We start from the raw sequence: 23,593 nt of genomic DNA, 5'->3' as shown, positions 1-23,593 counted from the left end.
TGCCAAAAAACCGTTACTAATTAAACGACATATTGCAAAGAGGCTTGCGTTTGCAAAGAAGATCAAAGCAAGACCGTTGATGATTGGAAGAAGGTATTATGGTTGGACGAAATAAAAATTTGACTTATTGTTTCAGATGGTAGACGTTGAGCATGAAGAAGACCAGGTGAATTAATGCAACAAAAGCATGTTAAGCAAACAATAAAGCATAACAAGTATGTCATGGCATGGGGATGTTCCAGCTGAAATGGTGTGGGTCGAATTCATGTAATAGAGGATACATTGAATTCTCTTAAATATATTAGAATACTTTCAAATCATATGCTAATATCTGCTCGAGAGTTATTCGATGGAGACTTCATTTTCGAGCAAGATGGTGATTCAAAAAATACGGCAAAAAATACCAAAGCTTGTCTCCAAAGCAGAAATATTGAGGTGTTAGATTGGCCAGCACAAAGTCCAGACTTGAATCCTATAGAAATCCTATGGAAAGTACTTAAGGAAGAAACTAGTAAGCTTATATTGACGTAAATAGACGATATCGAAACACCCAGAAAATGCAGAAGTTCTATTGATATAACGAGGTCTAACAGCCTGGTTGAGTCAATGCCTAAGAGAATCGACGAAGTATTAACTAATAAAGAAGGATGGACTAAACATTTAAGAAATTAATGACGACAATGAAAAAAAAAAAAATTTGTTAGAATACTTTTCCTCAATCATTTCAGTTTTTCTTACCGAAAGAGAAATTTGCCTAATTCAGTAAATGTTTGATGGTACACTTAGATAGAGCTACAAAAATATATATAACAGTATGAGATTTCCTTTATCTAATATAGAACTATGTCTAAAATCATTTTGTCCGGATAACATGAGTTTTTTCTGTAACTATATAAATATAAATTATCATAAATATAACCTTTTTCAGTCAAAACTTTATTACATATCATTTGCGCGTTCTTTATTCGTTTTCTAGTTATCTGATAGCATTATGTCTCATTTTTCGTTTTCTACAGTTTCTATTGTTAGTTTTGACATGCTGTCAAGTGAATTTCTCATCTTTAATATTCTGTGAACATTTCAAATGGTGGAGAACACAGTTATATTTCAGTTAAAACCTCAACGTAAGAGCTTAACTCTAATGAAAACATGTGAGAAGTTTTCACACGTTAATGACGAAGTTTTGTTAACAAAACGACTTAAATCAGCACAATAAGTAAAATAACAAATATAGCAATCATAAACCTAAAAAGTTTCATTTGCACAAAGTAAATGAGATCAAATAATATTTTAACTCATAAAAAAAATCAATTTTAATTGAAAATTAATTAAAATTAAATAGATTTTTTTTTTTAAAATCAAAAATTCAAAGCAACAATTTTAATCAAGTATAATCAACTTTTTCATACTAATTGCACTCCAAATAATATGCAAAAAGTTTAAAGTGACGTTAAATATTATACCTTAACCACATTTGTGTATTTTTTCAACTTTCTATAAAATACTTGATTTGTGATAAAAATGATCACAAAGTGTTTGAAAGTCCCTAAAACCAAACGTTATAAAAAAAGTTGATAAAAATTTGGTTGAACGAGAACTGCAATGTTGCAAGCCTATAGCCTTGTGAAAAGAGACAATCAAACACTTAAGAAAGCAATCAAGGTCTTAAAAAAAATGTTGAAAATTGGGTGTCATTTTTAGATGGAATCTTTTTGCTCCACGTGTTAAAGAGCATGATTCAATCGGGTATTCTCAATTTCTCCTTATGCTTAACCAACAACCCTGCCTTCCAATCGATTTAAAATACACAGATGGACTCAATGATGATGAATGCTATCCTGTATATGATAAAGAGGTTTTATAAAAAGCTTTAGAAATGAAAAGAGGATTGAGGAAAAAGCCATGAACAACATTATTTGTTCATAAAACAAACAAAATTTAGACTATGACAGAAAGCATGCAACAGCATAAAAATATTGTGTTGTTCAGAAAGTACTTTTAAGAAATCTTAAAAGAGATGATAGGGAATGTGCAAAAATGACTTTTTCGTGGCTAGGTTCATATGAGTTCTTGATATTTCATCAAATTCTACATGCTTATTAAGGAACAGTATAGGGAATAACACATTGCAAAAAAAAATACTCTTTACATCATCTTAAGCCATTTGTTGAACAGAAAAATAATTCAAAAATGTCATAATTATCTTCAGAATGTGGTAATAAAGATGAATTTCAACTGCGCCTCAGCTCAATGAAACATCACTGCTTAGATATTTGCTAGAAAATTGCTGAATAACTTGCTCTCAAAATATTTTTTATGCCAGATTTTATTGATGGAAAAGAACTTAATGTACCTTTGAAAATGGATGCATGCAAAGTTGATGGAAACTGTTTTTTTCAAGCAATTTCGTTTTTGCTGTCAGGTTCACAATATCAACATGTATGTGTTCGCGATCTGGTTGTGAAACACATGATAATAGAACCTTGCTCCAGTCACTTATCAGGGTATTTTGGTGATGATGTGGAAAGTTATCTCACCAAAAGTGGTATGGCCACAGATGGTAAATGGGGTACAGATATAGAGATCCTTGGTTCTGCAAATCTTATTGGAATTGATATAGCTGTGTGGTTGTTTACAAGACAGAAACTAACATGGCTAAATAAAATGTTGTTGGTTCCATGTTATTTTCCAAGTATATAAAGTCCTATTGGAGTTATATCTGAACCCGTTCGTTAGATATATACGTTAATAATTTATGGCCTTCAGTTAATGGTAAACTTAAGTGATATGTGTTCCTAAAGGTAAAATCTTCTAATTCTAAGAATAAAGGAAAATGCACAACTTTACGTAAAAAAGTGAATTAAAATCTAACCTGGAAAGTAAACTATCAATTAAATATCTATGCATTAAATAATAAAAGTTTCATAGGAAGAAAAATTGAAGTATCCTTAATTTTATAAAACAAATATTTTTACCCGCTCCTCCCACAAACTTTAACATTTCTGCTTAACATTTCTGTTTTTTATATTATGAAATAAGCAATTAATATTGTCGTAGTAATAAAATAAGAAATCGAGCAATAAAAAAAAAAAAACATTTTGCTTTTGAACTGCATCTTTAAACATGAAGCTGTAATTCTCTTGTTATTGATGATACTTTTTTGCTTTTTATGGATTAACATTTCAAGAAAAGTATGAGTTTATTTTCAAGGAGCAAATTAACAAATTTTTTATTGAAGTTTTAATTTTCTCTTAAGCTGATGCGTATTGTGCTTTCAAAAAAAAACAAATTTTATTTCTAAAATCGAGAATTCTAATTACTGCCAATGCCAAATAAGTGTATAGTGACGTAATGTACCACGATCCTATGTAAGTGTGCAATTGTATACCATATCCGACCGTAAAGTTCGTAACTTGAGTGGTCCGAACCACAACTCAGAGCAAAAACAAATTACTCGGGAAAAAAACTTATTTTATATAAATGAGTAAAAATAAATTTCAAAAAGACCTATTTAAAGTGCGTGTAATTGTTAGCAGCGGTTTCCTCAACTCTAGGTATGAACTCAACTCACGTCTTCTTAACATACTCTAGCAACATATTGTTCAACTCTCTAGTGGTGGAAACCTTCAGAGCCTCAATGCCATTGTGATGCTTGCTGCAGTCCTTACTCTCAACACACTCTAAAATCAAATGAATTAAGATCTGCGGATGAAGGTATGGCATGACTATTATCACTTATCCATGGGCCAGAAATCTGGCATCTTGTCTTCTACCAGAGGCATGACTATGCCATTAGAGGCAATAAAGCCAAAAATCATCACAAACTTGTACTTTTGGTCCGAAACATTTACCTAGTATTCTCTGGTAACTCATTGACATTCAGGAGGATTATGTAGAGTTTAATTCAATATGAGTTTGGTGAATTTAAATGATCCAAGAATATGCTTAGTAAAATGTTTATATTTGGGCAAATATTTTTTGAGCAAAACTCTGCTAAAATCCAAAATAGAATTTCTATTTGGATGCGAACACTCAATTGAATACTAAACGTGTGAGTTTTACCATTCAACTTGTGTGCAGTAAAAAAGCCTTAAAAACGCGTCGTAAATGATTTCAATTTTTTTCAAGTATTCCTGTTTCTCATGAATTAGTTTATCAGTTCTAAAATTATATATCCATCTCGGTTATCCATCTTGGACACCAAATGGACAGTAAAGAGTTTTTCATCGGATGTGAGCATTGTGTGAGGTCCTTTCTTGAGGTAATCGAGGATTTTCTTACGCCTAAAAAGTCTCTTTTCTTTGGCAGCCTTTTAAATTAAAATTTAGATTAAAAGTAACCCTTTAATAGTAAATAATTTCCCTTTGACTCATTTTCATTTTAAACTAGAAAATACTCCTCACAGTGGCTGCAGCTCCTAAAATTGTTGTATACAAAAAGAAGACACATTCTGCTAAGTTTGAGGTGGTTTTAACAGAACAAAAAGTAAATATTTTACTTTGATTACAAATTTCAAGCTTCAGGAATCCTATGCCACTTATTTTAAACTGCCCTTTAAAGACAAACTGGGAGGGAGGGAGGGCGCCTCTTTTCTCATGAAACAGCTGCAAAAAAAAATGTAAAAGGTAAGAAGATACAATACATCTTTTAAGTTTAAACCAAGTTTTTATTGTGAAAATCTCGGGATGTTGTGCATTCTTTTTGAAGAGCATGATAAGCATGTTGTAATAATATCTCATTAAGAAAAGTATTATGTATAAATTATAGTGAAATATAAAAAATGTACTGGGGCAAACAATATTATTAAAAGCAAAAAGAGACATTCTATAGCCTACCTCCTTACAGTATTCTTGGGTAACCACATAAGATTGCGTAAATGCCTGAATGTCATCTTTGTATTTGGGATCCAAACAGTTTCTAAATGTTCCTTTATCTACCATGCGGAACTTTCGCGTGGGTTCTAATAGAGGTAGCAGCTCTACTAAAACAGATTGTTCAGCTCATCGCACTGTTCTAGTATCTGTTTTAAAGTATTTCCTTCAAAAGCTCCACTATGATATCCTTTTCTTATAAATCCTAAGCTTGAAACCCACATCTCAAACTCGGGCCACAGTTGGTTAGAAATGATGACATGATTTACAAGGCCCATCAGCATGTGAAGTTCTGCCAAAGATATAACATCTAACATCAACTTGGATTTGTCTTCTTCCTTGATCAAGCATGGCTTCATAACATTCTAAGTAAAAATAATATTTATTAAAAACTGTTAAAATGTAGAACTTTTTAAGGCAAAACTTTGTAAAGATCTTCATTTATGTTCATTAAAGTCACCTTGAAGTCCTGTATTCTTTTGTGTGGCAATCCAGCCTCGTAATACAGTGTATACCAATCATCTAAAGTTCTGAGATCTCCAGTAGCAATAGTAGACGTACCTTCACACCAGGCACAGGAATATTTTTTCTCCGTGAACCTAAAATAATTTATGTAAGGCTCCTGAATTACATTTTATCAAGTAATACATGTGTATGTGTTCAAGTAATGTAAAAAGTATAAATTTGGATTATAATATATAATACCGAAATTCCCAACAATATGTTGATGATTTTCATATCTGATGCAAGAGAATATTTACATTTATGCAGATTTAGGCTCCCGACAATCTGCAATAGGTTGTTATGGGTTTTTTGTAAGTTATCTGCATATGCAAGAGCGAGAGCCCAATAATCCCAGATTTAGGCTTTGTCCCTCATGTCATCCTCTCTCTCTTGTTCAGGGTCAAATACATTACAGATTACTTTCAATGAACCTCCACCTAAATTGAACATGCAATTTAGGGATTATTTTACTAAATATTTGGTTTAAAGAATGGTCAACTTATATTAATGTCCCTCAATTTTAACTAATCAACTCCAAATCTTACAAAGGTCTAGTGGTATTTTTGACCTTTGAAATCCATGACGAAGTTGAGAAACTCTGTAAAGTCTTCAACATAAGCAAGGTCTCTTGCTACCTTTGTAGGCCTATGTTTATCTTCTCTTCAGCTTGAATAGCCTTGACAGCATAAAAATCTGATAGGATCTTGCTCCTCTCATCTAGTTTTGCTTCCATGAATGATTCAAATTTTTTACCGCATTTTCGAAGCCCCTTTAACATTAGCTTATTTCATATATTGACTAAGTGCTAGTTTGTTCATAAGGGGCTGGATCTCTTCAAATTTCACTTTTCTGGTTTGTTCACTTGGTTTTCCAAGGATTACAGGAATTAATGATCCACCTGTAATAAAATTTATTAATTCATACCTACATATTTAAAAATGACTGCTACTGAAAATACAAAAAGTCTCATTTTACATTTTATTTATAGTATAATAAATAACCTAACCTGTTGAAATATTGATCTCTTTGCCAAGGTTTGTCTGTGAAGATGCATAAATGTTTTTGAGGAGAATTAAAGTAACTTGCTGTTGTACCTTTGATGATCTGCTGCCTAGCAGGCTTGAAACATTTACCATTTCCTGTCCAGGAGAACATTTGTGGGGTATACCTTTACTACGATTGCAAAAGCAGTTAGGACATAGAAGAAGAGGTTTTTCTGATTTTGACTTTTCAATTCTAGTTTTCAATTTAATTCTTTGGTTTTCCTTAACATCTTACGATCCATGGATTTTGCCATACCACAGACTGTACACTATATGCTACAATCTCTTCCAGACTTGAAAAGCATTAGATCCCCTTGCTTCCAGTTTTCAATAACATTTATTGGAATAGGATTATTGGAAGCCAGCTTGTACATGTATGATTTGCAAGATGAACAAATTCCTAAGTAGAATAAAACTGCTGTTATGGATTCAGAATAAACATCTATTTTTAAAAAAGAATATTGCTGTGAGTGAGCAATAAGACACTTTTTCTTTTTATAAAATACTTCGTTCAATATACTGTCAAAAGACAATATTGAATTGATAATAATACTGAACATCTTGTACAGAAAATGTTCAATATAAGTTATACCTGTTGGATACTCAAACATATATTTGGAATAACTGGGATTGATATGATCTTTGATCAATTTTTCCAGTTTCAGGTTGATGGGTATACATTTTATATCTTTGAGGTAGCAGCAGGCACAAACTAGCGGATATTTAAGGCACATAAATATGTGTTATTACATATTTAAGTTCAGAAAGTGAACATAAGAAGTCAGTACAAACTGGATTTATTCCAGTGTGTGCATTTATATATATATATTTATATATATATATATATATATATATATATATATATATATATATATATAGAGAGAGAGAGAGAGAGAGAGAGAGAGAGAGAGAGAGAGAGAGAGAGAGAGAGAGAGAGAGAGGACTAGTTATGCATTATAGCTACAATTATTGGTATAGAATGGGAAACAGATTGCAATTTTTTGCTTTTTAACTAAAATGTTGTAGTCTTGCAATATTTAACAAAAAATAGTAATAAACGTTGTATTATTAAGTATACTTTTGATTTAAATACTAATTAAAGAAGTTAAACCATTAAAAATCCTAAAAAATAAGGAATTTTTTTTTAAATTTTAAAAATAAGTTTTCTCAATAAGGGACACTCATTAAATTGTTTTAAAGTTAGATCCTTAAAACATATGGTATTAGTAACCTAAATCCATTGAAACTTCCGGGGTCACATCATTTTATACCTAAAATCTATATTTGTGAACTGTGTGTTCTCCAACATCTTGAAGTTCAAATTACGAAACTATTCACAAATAGCATTTTTACGATATGACGATATCTTTGAAACTATCCGTTCTTATGAAAAAGTAAACGTCCATCAAAGGATGGAGCCCGAAGCTTAAGTTCAGTTCTTATGATATGTACTTCCAGTTGCTCAGCATTTCCATGCAATGAAAAACGTCTTAAAGGAAATGGAAGATCTCATTTTCACGGTAGTTGCTCGAAATCAGCTCTAATGAATCCAAAAGTATTTGTCAAAGTTTGAATGCGTTTTGTTGCCATCTTTTTGCTGAAACTTCATACAATCATTCATGAAACCACTCTCGTTGTTTAAGTACGGGATGCTACAGTTGATGTAGTAAGAGATAATGTTAATTGTCTGATAAAACAAATTCAACTTATTCGTAAAATGTGGCACACAATTTTACCGGAAGCATGATTTCGTCTGATGAGGATATTTCGTCTGATTCTCTCTCAGCAGACATTTATCAACCCAATTTTAGACAGAACATCACTAAAAAGTGAAAGCCTTCACTAATATTATTGACTCAATTCTGTGTATCGGTTTAAACATTTGAGACATATCTGCACCTTATTTGGATTCCTAGGGCAACTTAATACTCTGAGTAATGAAGACCTTTTCTCTGTTGTCCATAGGTTTTGTGAAAGAAAACTCCAAACAAATTTCAAAGGAATTGTTTGAGGATCAAATCTTTCTGAAACAGACTTCAAATTAGCCTGCAAGCTTCACTATTTGTTTGTGGAGATGTTTCTACTTTGATTCCTCTCAACCTTCCCAAACGTCTGTGTTGGATTGCGCATATTTCTTAATTTACCTGTATCTAAGGCTACAGCTAAATGCTCTATCAGCGCACAGTGGAGTATTCATACGAAAAAGTTGATCAAAAGCCGATTTTCAAAATTTTGTCAAAATCTTCTTTTATTGGTGCATTGTTAAAGCTTAATAAAGGTTGCATCCCTAAATGGTCATTTCGGTTACCCCTCTCCCCTCCACCTTATAGGGGCAGCTTTAAAAATCGAGTAATCGTAATAATGAGTTCAATTGTTTTTCAACGTTCCTGTTGACGAGCATTATTACAATTCGTTTTTTGAGTTTGTGGTTAGTGACAAATTTTAAAAATCATAATGGATTTTGAAAAAGATGGTAAGCTCATACTTTTGGTATATTTATTTTCTCTATTTTATATGTTACTGTCACATTTCTCATCAATTATATTTGATGTAAAAAATTTAACTTTTTTTTTTGGTATACACGATGTTAAAAAGTGTTTTTGAATGCCAATTAAGCCTTATTAAGCTACGAGCTTGTGCTTCACGTTCTATTTACCATTAAAAAAAAAAAAAAAAGTTGCGCATTTACGCGCCCAAAAATTTTTTTGCTTTTTTAAGTCAATAAGGCAAAAACATTTTTTTTGTTATTAAAAATATTATTTAAATTAATTCATATTTTTTTTGTAGAATCTCAAGCTATCACAATAGAGATTACAAGACAATCACTTCATGAAGTCTTTGAGCAAAGTTCCGAGAAAAAAATTGATGGCAAATTTTTGTTTTTGTTATAACACCTTAAAAACATAACCAAATACCCTGCAAAGGAAGAAAGTGCACTAAAAAATATTTTTTCACCTTTAAGTTCCAACTTAAACAAAAATGGGAAGACGCTAGCCGTATAAGTGAGCGATTTTTAAAAAAAATAACGAACAATTGCTCAATACCACCATAGCTCTACCAGCATAGACGGTTGCAAAGCCCAGCAGACCATCAAAAGAATTTTGTGAATCGAGTTCACCAACGAGAAGGCGAAAAACAAAGGTTTTTAGGGAACATATACCTTGTGAGCAGTTGATGTATGCTACTCAAATGAGTCAAAGTGCTGCAGAGAACAAAAGTTTCAAAACAGCGACGATAGCGATGCTAACAAATTTCGAACTTCTTTTTTGCCCCTGAGGTTGATATGCCATATTGGTAACCAAAAGAAGGTGCTTTGACAAAACCCAGCATTATCATATACAAGGTATTGCCAACCAACATGAATACGTTTTATTTGTGAGAGCAAAGACGTAACGAATAATGAAACTGAATACGTAGAGAAGCAAATAAAAGGTTTGAGAAAAAGTGAAATAATAAACGGTTTTGGTGGTAATTTACAAATAAAGCATATATTTCTTTTTACTATGATTGATGGAAAAGTTTGAAACGCTGCTACAAATACGACAACAACAATGAGATGTTGTATATGTGGGCAAACTTCAAAAGATTTTAATGTCTTGAATAAAAAAACGACAGAAAGCCGTGAAACACTGAAATTTGGGCTATCATTACTGCACGCAAGAATCAGAATATTTGAATCCTTGCTGCATATATCATATAAAATACCAATAAAAAAATGGCAAGCAAGAACAAAAGAAGATAACAAAATAGTAGCGGAAACAAAACAAAAAATTCAAAATGCCTATAAAGATGAGTTAGGGCTGTTGGTTGATATTCCTAAGGCTGGATTTAGGAACACTGATGACGGGAATACATCAAGAAGATTTTTCGCCAATCCCCTAACAGCTTCCTGCACACAGGGGTTGATATAACTCTTATAAAAAATGTAATGTCATTTTGGAAGCTATCTCGAGTGGGCATCAAATTAATATTAAAAAAATTGAAAATTTTAAAAATGAGACGGCCGAACTTTATGTCAATTTATATGGGTGGCACCCAATGACGCCGACTATTCATAAAGTTTTGAGACATGGCACCACCATAATTAAACAGGCTATACTGCCTAATGGCCAGCTATCAGAAGAAGTAGCTGAAACCAGAAACAAACATTTCCGCCTTTATCGGCAGAATTATGCGAGATTTTCGCGAGAAAACTGTAATAGAGATATTTAAAAAAACTTCTACTAAATTCGGATCCTTTGTTAAGCAGCATGAGAAAAAGACCCCAGAAAAAAAGAAAACCGATCTCCAGTGAGACAATAGGACTCTTGATGCCGGAAACATTAGAAGACTCACATGCGATGACGATTAACGACATATCAGATTTTGATTTTGATTAAAAATCATTGCATTAACATGTAAAAAAATATTTTGTTTTGGACTAAATATAGGACTATAATAAATTTAAATTATTAATTTCAATCTGTTTGGTTGTCAAATCTTTAGCCCCTTGTAGCGGATCAACCATAGGATTTAATCCTTTAACGAAAAATCATTCATAACAACAGGTACCCAAGGATTAAGTTCAATAATTAAAAATACCAGTAAAGGTTTAGATGCATCTTTCAAGTGTGATTATCCTTTTTAGTATTACATATTTAGTTATTTGCTATTATGTTAAATAGTTTTAAAGTTGTGGATATTTGTAAAGTACGTAAGATGTATAAAAATATGTATTTTTTTGTTTTAATATACAAATCTTTTACATTTTATGTGTGACCAATCATTTTTAATACAATATAATGACCCTAATCTTCTTTTTACTACATATCACATCGATAATAAAACATAAAATAATTTTGTTCAACTTTTCAAGTGAAATACTCCACTGTGCAGCGTACCGAAAAAGGTAGAGAACTTTCACCTTTCAACTAAGTCACAGGAGCATTGGAATGGAGTGGCAATGTTCAATAGTAAATTCCAATCTTGCGTGCAGACAAGATTTTTCATTAACCATAACCAAATTTGCTGCGATAATTGCAATATTTGATAATTTCAAGAAAAGCAGTTCTGTAATTAAATTTGATGTTCAATTATTAGAACTTTTGTTTTTAAACTTAAATATTTAGTATTAAATTGGTGCAAAAACAACGACAGTTTCATTCGTTTAATTTGTTTCTAACAATCAAGAAAAATTGATGTTAAAAATATTAAATTAAACCGTTTATGTTTTCTCTCTTCTTTAAATTAATGAGAAGCTTTTTAGAATGAATATGTTTGAGTTTTGTCCTACGCCCCCTATTATGATTTGATGTGTCCAACCTCATTTCCTTATTTTTCTACGAGGATGAATTAATGGCGTGTTCAAAATCAATAGAAAGCAAATGATGTTCAAGATCATTAAAAAGTAAATGTGCTATTGAAAATTAAAATAGCAAAGACCAAATGAAGTTTAGGAATTAGGGGCTTCAATTACCTCAAAAATCAGTTATGTTTAGTGTTGTGTCAAATATTAATAAGAAATTTCTTTTTTGCTGAAAATCATTGGGCTCAACACAATGCTTTCCTTTCGCTCCGTCCCTTGACAGTGACGGCACCGAAATAGTTTCTCAAAAGATCCATTTTGAAATTTATTAGTGAACCATTATATGACCTTTCGCATTTTTTTTAATAGAAACTTTCAACAAAATCCATGTTTTCAATTTTGTTAAAATCGAGAAACGTTTGAAATTATGATTAAAAAAATTAAAAAATAAAACTGACTTCTTATCTCTCTAAAGTTACAAGCGCAAACTTTTTGGTTACAAAAAGAGTTTGTTTCTGTTAACCAAAAAGATAAAGTCATTGAGTGTATATAAATTTACATTTACAAGTGAAATCCTTAAGTGAGGCTTTTCATTTTAAAATTTAGTTTAATATCATAAGAAAAGTAGTCAGGCTGACTAAAAGAGACCACATGCTTTATTTTTACCTTAAAAAATGAGATTTTTTAATTAAGAATTCTTAATAATAATGTCGCATTTTGTTGCTGTTCTTTTTCCGCGGCTTTCCTTTTTTTTTGTTTTTAACCATGATTTTCGTCTGTCCCTATTCAATCTCAACATATAAACAAAATAAAACCAAAAGGACTTAAAAGACTGTTTAAAAAAAAAAAAAAAGGTACTGATTGCGAATATGATTTGTTTACAAATTTAAGTAAATTGTTTTTTTGCTATCTGTTGATTGGTTAGAAAAGTCGTTAAACGTAAGACATTCTAAATATTTAGGTATTGCAAGTTATATTTGCAAGAGAACCATTACATCTCTGTCAAATATATTTTTCAATCATATTACAAAAGGGGATATTTTTTATAAGAAGGGTACAAGAGATTAACATCAAATTTTGATTTTTGTAGCTATTGCTGTCTGCGTATGGTACACATTGTATGTAAGCTTAATTAATAACTGCTATGTGTATAATCCAAAACAATTCGTTGAAATGAGTGATTAAAAATTCTCTCTGCTAGTTAAAAGTAGGGACTGTCACGCTGGTGCTACAATAAAGTCAAGAAACATCAAAAGATCTTTTTAGCTATTTACAGCCACACATTGAATATTTTTTCTAAAAAACGGACATCGAGTAACAATCTATTTAACAAAAAAATAACAAAAAGTCGCCGAATTTTCTTTTTGAAATTTCTAAAAAAAAAAAACATTTTCTCTCCCCTTAAAGATTTCTTGAAGTAACTTTAATAGAAAACTGAAACATCAGAAACAATTTTTCTAAAATTCCATTATTTTTGAATGCTTACGTTTTTTGTTAACTAAAATCGGAAATACGTCATCTCAAAAAATAACCGAAAAAAACCAAAAAAACACCGACGTCGAGAGACAATCTGATTCACAAAAGAGTTACAAAAAGTCGTAAAAAGAGTGCTTTCAATTTTCTTAAAATAATGACATTTTCTTTTCACTTGAACCCTTCAAATCTTAAGTATAATCAAAGATTTCTTTAAGTAACTTTAATAGAAAACTGGAACATTAGAAACTGTTATGTTAAAATCCCTTTATTTTTGAATGCTTACGTTTTTTTGCTAACTTAATTTGGAATTAATTATTCGCATTATGAACAATTGAATAGTTGATGAGGTTCTTTTTCAGATTCATTTGGTTCCCGGAAATACTGCCAAGTTAGGGAGCGTTTCTGTCGTGCTCCTTTCTCACTTCCTTGAGTAAGGGAGCGCTTCAGTTTTGGGCGGCCATCTAAGTTTACAAATTTTATAAAAATTAGGCAAAATAGTTAATCACATTCAAACAAAATTTAAACAAAACTTTGAATGCTTCCCATAGTCTCTTGATTCTTTGCAACTTTAAGGAATGCTTGAAGGTAATTAGCACCTTGTGAAAAAATTTTCTGGTACTAAGCAAAGAATTTAAAATAACTATATTGAACAATGCATCACATGTTTTTTTGGCTTCGCTTTCATGGGGAGGCAGGTTATCTGTATCTGGAGATAATGTTAGGTTTTTTTTTTCACCTTCACTTCCTTCTTTATTTTCAGTATCAAAATCGTCTACACTTTGCGATGGCAGAGCACTTGACTGGCTAGCAAACATTTTCGAAATGTTTTTCTCCTTTACGAACGCCCGATTTTAATTTCAAATGTTTAAAATTACTTCAAGAAACGGAAAAGGAAACATTTCTGAAAACACCCAATGATGCTTTACAATGGCTTGTGCTGGTTTTGGCCTACCTAGGATTTTTTGTAACAACCAATCAAAGCCGAGCATTTCAAATAAGGATGAGATAGAGTTATTTTTCCAAACGGATGACGTGAATTGCATGAGGAAAATGTATTAAACTTTGTTTAACTGCCAAAAGGCCGAGTGAAAATGTGATTATAGCGATATTATGGTTAAATTCTATTTTCGGTAATTTTTTAGAAATATCAATTATTTTTTAACAAAATGGACCTTTTTCACAGAATAACCGACAGAACCGTTCGGGAATTATTATTTTAACGAGTAATCGGGTTTAACTTTCGGGTACTAATTATTTAAATTACCTGAAAGATTGTGTCGAATAGGTGATGAGGATAGGTGACAGAACCGTTCGGGAATTATTATTTTAACGAGTAATCGGGTTTAACTTTCGGGTACTGATTATTTAAATTACCTGAAAGATTGTGTCGAATAGATGATGAAAAATTTCAACTACCCGATTTTATCGGCGTTATCGGGTAATGTCCGTTCGAGTAATCGGAGTCCGATATAACTATTTTCAGCTTTTATTGGTGTCCGATACCCGTTCGGGTCGGGTCTCGTTCGGTTCCTATCGAGACCCGGACATTCCCTAGTTTAAACTGGTGAAACTAAATAAACAACTTTACAAATTTTTAGTTTTAAAGCATACAAATGTATATATTTTTTTATCATTCTTTTGTTTGTCTATATAAATTTTAAATACAGTTAAGTTAAAAAACGACCAAAATAATAAGTTAAAAAAAACATATTGGTGAGCACTGGAGGAAGTTCAAAAACTTGAAGTTCGAACATGGGAAACATGCCAGTGGCCGCCGTTTTTTATTTTCGAGGGCTATAGTTCCCTTATTTATTATCGGAGTTCATTCGTTTTAAGAGCAATCTTCCCTCAATACGATCAATGGAAACGGCATGTTCTAAATTGATCCAAGTTACATGAAAAATGAAATCAGTCAACATAAATAATTGGGGCTGAAAAAACTTGATTTGAAACAACCGAAAGTTTTTCAAAATAAAATACAAACCTAACATCTTTAATAAAACTAAACTACTTTATTTACAAAAAAATTTTAAACTGCCTTCTTCTAGGCACTTCAGTCACGTGACAGATTCCGTAGACAAAATTTGCGAAGTTTTTTATATATAAAGAAGACTTTTTCAGATTAAATTTAGACCGATTTTTTTAATCTATTATGCCATAGTAAAACGTTTTACGAAAAGTAAAATGATTAATCTTTCATAAAATATCTGCTAGAATTTTCAATATTAGTTTATCTGGCTGTAGGAGCGGTTTCAATTAAGTATTTGTAATTATTTTAGCTTAAAGTTATTTTATTTGCATTCTAGCATCCTTTAAAATAATATGTAACTATTTTTCTTTGTTTTTTTTTTTTTTTGGTTTTGTGATGAATAAATTAGTCTAAAATAACTTTAAAAAAACTAAGTTTTTGCTAATATTCGGGTATTCAGCTTAATTTTTAAATCTAAGTTAAAACCTGCTAAATCCCGTCCTCTTCTTCCTTTCAGTCCGTCTTAATATTGTTTCAAAAATTATTACGGTAACTAATTTGCAAAAACAATACAACAATTTAATTGTATAATACAGTATTTGTATAAAATAAGCCTTATCATAATGAATAATAAAGAATTATATGATTGGTATCTATGCTTGAGTGATAAATCTTTGAAAATGGTTTGCTCGAGTTTCAGAAGCCGATTCTCCAATTTGTTTTCAGTAACTGAAAATAATTTGAGCTTGTACAACAAAATTAAAATTGTTGTAGATAAATTTAAATCGTTAAAAAAAAACAATAAAAGAAGATATATATATATAAGCTGATGCTCTTTAAACCGCCTATTTCGGAAACTAGTTGTGAATTATGCATATCAAGTGAAAAAAATAAAACGAAGGGTAAAAAAAGAAAGTTGAACCAACGAACCTCGAAAAACTGTTTTAAAAAATTGAAACTTGCTTCATCTGGTTGTATAAATAAGTTCAAATCTGCTATTGTTCGTATTAGTAATATGAAAAAAAAATTTACATCTAACGACCCTAGAAGGACATATAAACTATTACATGCAAGTAATAAAGCAAAGATTCATCAATTAAAAAAGAAACAAAATAAGGAAATAAAAGAATTAAAAGATTTTTAAAGTCATTAAAAATCTTAATAAAAGAGTTAAATTTTTGTTAGTTAAGCTTGAAAAAAGTGACAATAAAATTGCACTCCTTCATGAGAAAAAAAGAATTACATGCAAAAAATTGTATTATGTAAAAAGAAGTTTAGCATGGTAGTAAATAAACATGAAAATTTGTCTTCTAACAGTTTAAATAATCCTGAAAAGGATACAGACTTTCCTGACACTAGAGTATTAAACAAAGAAAATAAAGATTTTAATTTAATTTCTCTTCTCCATGATCGCAGAATAATAACATTTCAAAATGGAAGGTATTCTAATGATATAAGAGAAGTTATTATGGAGTTAGTTTCTTTGAATGTCAGCATAAACAAAGTTAATGAAGTTATCACAATTGTTTTAAAAAAACTAGCAAAGATAGATATAGAGAAGCTTCCCTCAATTGGTACAAAATCTCGATTTATGACTGAGGCTTTAGCACTTGCTCAACTTTAAGTTGCAGAAGAAATGATAAACACTGTAGAAATTAATTCAGGCAATTGTCTTCACAGTGACGGTACCACTAAACATCATAGACATTTTCAAAATTTCCAAGTTACTACCACAAATGGAAGTACTTTATCTTTTGGATTATGTGAAATGGCTGGCAGTGATGCAGATTGTACTATTAATGCGTTAACCAAAACATTAGATGATATATGTGACATTTTAGAAAGCAAGGAAAACGATTTTTCTAACCTTTTATGTTCTTTTAAAACTACCATGTCTGATCTTGGGCCAGTTAATCCACTGTTTAATTTAAAGCTTAAAGATATGAGGAAAAAGTTACTGCCTAAAGTTATAAAGAACTGGGAAGGTTTAAAAAAAGGCGAGCAAGCAGATTTCATTGAAATGTCTAATTTTTTTTGTAAATTGCATTTATTATCTAACTTTGCAACAGAAACTGATAAAACAATTAACTCATTTGAAAAGTTAGTTTTAAGTACTAGTTATGAAAATATTTTTGCATTCAATACTGCTGAATCAGGTGCCACTAGATTAATAAGAACTGCATGTAAAGCTTTTCATGTAAGGGGAAGTGATGAAGCTGGAGTTGCTGGGTATTTTAATGCATTTCTTGCTGGTAAAGGACAAAGAAGTGTATGCTTGCACCCTTTGTTGGTAACAGATTTAATATATTATATTATAATGCTGCAGCTTTGTATTTTCATTCAAAAGATATTTTAGAGTTTCTTCAAAATTGGCCAAATCAAAATAATCTTTTACTGGCAGTTAAAGAAGATATTAGCAACAAATTATATTTAGCAGAAGTGCGAGTTCTTGGAATAATTGATAAAATAGTTACAGGTCCACTTTGGCGGATAATTGAATCACAAAAGAGTATTCTTGATATGAATCCATTTTTGTTAACCCTAAAAATGAAACTTTCAGATTTGTGTAAAAATGCATCATCGATTATGATCTCGAAAACACCTATATTCAGTCCAAGTGATGTTAATATTCATAAAGATATTTTGTATGATAAATTATTTGAAGAGACTAATGACACTGATTTAAATATTTTAACACAGCAGACATTAGAAGTAATTTGTCATTCTTTGTTAGTTGTTCTGGAAAGACAATCTGCTGATCAACTTCCTGGAGGTAAATATTGGCATCCTTCTGATAATATAAGTAAGGCTGCAGAGAATGTTCCAACAACAAACAAAGCATCAGAAAGTGGCTTTGCGGTATTGGATCTTTTAATTCGTACAAAGCCAAATGCCAAAATACAAACTATACAAGCTTATACTATGTGGTATAAAAACAAAACACTAGAATGGTTGGATAAAAAGACTTTAGATGAGCGTAACTCATTGCTAAAAAAAGCTTCAACAAACTTTAATAAAATGAAAGTTAAATATAAACAACGTCATTTAGAATTAAAGTTTGAAATGAGTGAAAGGTTGTCTGAAAAGCATAAAGCTAAAAAAAGAGCTGAAGACAAAGCCTTCTTAAAAAAAGCTAAATCGGTTAATGAGTTGTTAAAAATGAGGACGAAGGTGTGGTTGACCTCAAAAGAAGCAGATGATGAATATGTTTTGTTAGTTGACTCATTTAAAAGCAAAAAAATATTAAGAGCACAGTTGGATTTTTTTAGGTATGTTATGGAAGTTAAATGTGAACCTAAATATTTTTACAAAACTAAAATGCATGGTAGTAAGCGAATAAACTTAACAAACTATGAGTTGTTCAGTAATTTACAATCAGTTATTAGAACAAGGACTTTTCCAGAGCCCATTGAGAGAAGAGTTATTCTTATTGAAAGAAAAGAACGAGATATTTTGATTGCAAAAGAGAAAGAAGAGTTAAGTGAAAAATTAAAGAATGCAAGACTGTCTCAATTAGCAAATCAACAAAAAACAAACATCTTGGCTGTCATTCTAAATGATGTTAATTATCTTGTTGGGAAATTTATTCAACATAAAATAATGAAAATCGACGCTAAAAAATACTTTTGGTGTACAGGTGAAGTTCTTCGAGTAAACAAGTCAACTCCTAACTTAAAAAAAACTTTGTTTGATGTGGTCTATGAGACTGAGGAAAATCAAGTATGGACTTTTCCATTGATTGTTGACCTTGAAAAAGGAAAGGTTATACTTTTGTAAAAAGCCTATTTTACAATTTATTTGAAATAATTACTAGTTATATACATTATTAGTAATATTTTATTAGAAATATATTACATATATTATAAATTATATATTATTATTATAAATTAGTCGTATATATTAACCTATAATATTTATATCTATAACGTTTATAGTTGTTATAACTTATCGTATATAGTTATTATATATCATTAGTAATATTATATTATAAATATATTATAAATTATATAATATTATTATAAATTAGTCGTATATATTAATCTATATTATTTATATTGTTTAAATATATATATATATATATATATATATATATATATATATATATATATATATATATATATATATATATATATATATATATATATATATATATGTATATATATATTTATATATGCATATATATATATATATATATATATATATTTATATATATACATATATATATATTTAGATATATATATATATATATATATATATATATATCGTTTATATTGATCTATAATATTTATATTATCGTATCTATAATATTTAAGAAAATTTAAAATTGGGCAACCTTGTGTTTTATTTTTTCACAATTTAATGTTGTAATAGAGATATGACTATATTAATGTGTAATGTGTCTATGACTATATTAATGAATATATATATTTTTCTGCTATATATATTTTTTCTGCTATATATATTTTTTCTGTATATAAAGATTAGTTATGAACTGAAAGTTGTTTTATCTGTATATTGTTTAATGATAACAGATAGATTATTGCCTAAAGTCGTTGCGTAAAATTTTTACACTAAATAAAAATGTTAAAAAAAAACTAACATAAAAAAACGCGTTTTTTTGTTTAAAAAAATGTCAAATTAGGTAGTATAAAAATGCAAATTTCTTGACAACCAAAAGTGCTACAAAGTTGGTTAAACCCATTTTAAAACAAGATTAATATTTTGAATGCAATAAAATTAAAATTAACATTTTAGCTTAATTATATTACGAGATCATAAAATGGACTGAAGTGCCTACTTCTTCCTTCGAAAAAAAAAAAAAGTATAAAAAAAGAATATGATTCGCTTGAATTTTGTTTTTCGATTTTCCAAGTTCCAGCTTTATTTATTTATTTTTAACAACATCAAAAAAAACTTTCCCTACCAAAACATGATCGAATCTCATCTTAAAAACTCGAATATTTCTTTCACAACTGTTACCATTGACAACAACAAAAAAACAACCTAATTAGTTTATATTTGCATTATTATTAGGTTAAATAAATATCATTTCATTATATTTCTGTGATTTTAGCAGTATTTTAAAAACTTCTTTGAGTTTTAATAAACAACAAATATTCGCTATAAACTCCAAATAAAAATGAAAAATTTTCCATTTTTTTCCGTGTTTCAAGTTTTAAAAGAAAATTGTTTTTTTCTTTTCAAAATTATTTTGTTTATCATTTCAGAAATAATTCTAGCACTATTTTTTATTTAACACATTAAACATTTTTTCGTGTTCCTATCTTTAAACTCTTCGATCTTATTAAAATATTTTCCACGGTACTTGATCCTCAACCGCTTGAAGTTCGAACCACGAAGCCATTCACAAATGTCGTCGATGAAGTTCGTATCGTCGTGAAGGAAAAGATTTAATTCTTCAGCGAGTCGAATCCACGGGAGGACAAAACTTTCGAAATCGTCATTTGATACGAAAGTACCTTGGATGATTATCCACACTCTTTCGATCCTATGCTTTGGTGTCCATTCATTGATCTTCACTGGATGACATATGGCGACACGACGAACGATGGTCGAACATAAAATGACAAGATTTTTCTCATCCTCAGATAAAATCTTTTTATTGACATCTAATTGATGCAACTTGCATCCAGCGTCCCGAAATTTCTCCATGAAATATTTCTCATGTGAAATTTCATGAGCAGTTTTTCTATCGCCTATATAAATCTCCCACTCTTGTTTAACGATTGATCTTTTTAAGTCCTTGGTTATCGAAGCCTGGGCTTCAAAGAAGCATTCCATGAACATCCTTTGATTAACTGAAGAAGAAAAATACCAAATTAATATTATCAATAATATTTATTTATTTGCAACAACAATTATTGAAGAAAATCAAACTTTCAAAAACTTGAAAACAATAATATATAGGTAATACGTAATCGGTAATTTTCTGTGATCACCATCGGATTAGAGAACATTTTTCGAAAATGGCAAGAAACTGAATGTCAAAAAAGTAAGTAGCTTTCTTTGAGGAACCAGAATATGCAAAGGACTTCTATGGCTGCATTCTGGACTGGGTTGAGTGAATGATGAAGGATGAGGTTAATGAGTTTAATAGCAATAAGTACATCTTTTAAACTTAATAAAAAAATCCTACTAAAATGTTGTTTTATTTTCATAGAATGTTCTATATGGGTGCCTTAAAATTGACTATTGCCTTAAGGTGGTCCATTTTAAACATTTTTTTGAAATTTCAATCGGATTTTTTACCAGTAATAAAATTTGATCTAAAAACCCTTTTTTAGATCACCCACGAAACATTGGAAGTTAGAATAAAGGATTGTGCAAGTGTTGCGCAACCTTTTTATTCACTTATTGTTATAGTTACTTAATGGGGTTTACAAAATTTAATTATTAACCATTAGAAAATAATTACACAAAATTTATTAATTTACGACTCTATGTACATATCCCACAAAAGATTTATTGAAATATCAATAAATTTTTATAAGCTTTTTTTTAAAAGTCTAAGTAACTTTTTTTTAACTTTGAGTGGGATTATGACGATTTCCTAATTGTAATCGTTTGTTAGTAAATCAGTTTTTAATTAAAGCAATTGTAGAAATTTTATCACGTTACATTGAACATTAAATTGAAATCACGTTACATAATTGATTCAAGTTACTATTCTCAAATCATTCTTTAAATAAGTTAACATTTAAGTGAAGTAACCAAAATCAATAATTTCATCAAAAATTTCTTAGTGCAAAAATTTTACAATGGAAAATAATAGAAAGAAAAGCTATTTGTGGAATCATTTTACCGTAACAGCCAGTGATTCCAAATACGCAACTTGCAATATCTTCAATTTGAAAATATCTCGATCCTACAACCCAAAACTTCAATCACTTAGCGGACTTTCATCACATTTAAGAAGTCAGCACCCACAGCTTACTCAAAAAAATCTCTTAACTGAAAAAGCAATCCTGAAAATATACCAACTTCAGATCAACTTGAGCCTCTTACAATTAAAAAAAAAACAATACCCTTATTTGACATCAGATCAAAACGGTAGGGGACTGAAATGTTGCAATTTTCAATGCTTGACTGGGTTGACAATATCTCAAAAAATGATTCAAACTCCGAAGAAGGTCTGAAATTTCTTAGATCTATATTTGAAATGATTATCCTCGACTTACAGCCTTGATCAATTGTGAATAATCCGGGATTTTTACGCCACCATGCAGTTTTTACACCACACTTTGACATTAAAGTGAGAAATACTACCGAAGCATGCTCAATCCAGCCTAGGAAAAGATTAAGCTTGCAACGAAAGTTATGCTTAACGAAAAAAATGCTGAAACTCTTTCCATCTCTCTGGACGCTTGGTCAACCTTTCATCTTGAGTACTTAGGCATGATGGCACACTTCATTTCAGACAAATGTAGCGGATCAAATTCTGCATGTCATGTTCCAAGTTTGATGAAAAACATACTGCTTCAAACATTTCTCAAAGGCTTTAAAAATGTTTGAAGCAGTATGTTTTTCAAACAAAAAATTCTGCAAATGTAAAAGCAGCTTTCAAAGAACCACAATGTGTTTAAAAATCTGTTGGGTGTCTAAATCATTAACTTTAACTAGTTATTAAAAAAGAATTTTTTTCACTTCAGAGTGCTGTAAACTTGATAGAAAAATGTCGAAAGCTTTGCACTCATGCTTCTTTTTCAAACTTTTTCTTTACTGAGCTTTACAAACAACAAGAGGTTCAAATGAATAATTTTGACAGGCTCGGACTCAAAAATGATGTCCCAACACGCTGGAATTCAACTTATTATATGCTTGAAAGAATTCTGTACTTGAAATCAGCAATTGCTACTACACTGCTCATCCGTCCTTCCAGCGACATTGAGTTCACTGTACAGGATTGGAACCGGTGTGAAAAGCTGGTAAGCATCTTAGGGATAACGAAGAAGTGATTGGCATGAAAAGTTTTAAACAAGTACTTAGAAAGCCCAACATCTTCATACTGTTTAGAGTTTTGGAAAGAGTATGAAGAGAAAACAACAATAAAAGCAAAGTTTGGTTTGGCGAAAATAGCAAAGAGATTCCTTACACCTCCACCAACATTTACCGAAGTTGAAAGGTTGTTTTCAACTGCTAGAGACATTCTTTCAAATGAAAGAAACAGACTTTTGCCAGAAAACATGGAAAAAATTTTATTCTGTATAGAAAATATTTCAATTGTTAACTTTAACTATTAAAATGTCTAGACATATTCTACTTTTCTTTTTTTTTTTGACATATAGTTGTTATCAAATTATGTCACGTAGTGATTGGTTAGATAGATGTATAATAGTTTTTTTTGCTTTAACTTGGTGATCATAGAAGGTTCAGGGATTTTTATTATTTTTTTTCAAATTTCGGCTGTTTTGTCGGCGAAATTTTG

General features: G+C 30.2%; 1 protein-coding gene and 3 pseudogenes across 1 annotated transcript; 2 read left to right on the top strand and 2 right to left on the bottom strand.

The window, feature by feature from the left end:
* Positions 1-5,226: 5,226 nt before the first annotated feature.
* LOC149894064 (uncharacterized) lies at positions 5,227-6,156 on the bottom strand (annotated as a pseudogene).
* Position 6,157: 1 nt separating this feature from the next.
* On the bottom strand, positions 6,158-13,993 carry LOC149894063 (uncharacterized; annotated as a pseudogene).
* Positions 13,994-16,359: 2,366 nt separating this feature from the next.
* Positions 16,360-17,318, top strand: LOC149894062 (uncharacterized; annotated as a pseudogene).
* Positions 17,259-18,924, top strand: LOC149894061 (uncharacterized). Its single transcript, XM_090098027.1, has one exon. It carries the CDS (start codon positions 17,419-17,421, stop codon positions 18,922-18,924), a length of 1,506 nt encoding a protein of 501 aa, XP_089954153.1. The 5' UTR covers positions 17,259-17,418.
* Positions 18,925-23,593: the final 4,669 nt, after the last annotated feature.

This window comes from Hydra viridissima, unplaced genomic scaffold (genome assembly GCF_058129835.1).
Source record: "Hydra viridissima isolate aposymbiotic clone 2 unplaced genomic scaffold, HvirCarnegie_v1 scaffold_1, whole genome shotgun sequence".
In the NCBI taxonomy this organism is placed as follows: domain Eukaryota; kingdom Metazoa; phylum Cnidaria; class Hydrozoa; order Anthoathecata; family Hydridae; genus Hydra; species Hydra viridissima.
Note: the sequence above shows the minus strand (reverse complement) of the source record. Positions and strands in the feature narration are given on the sequence as shown.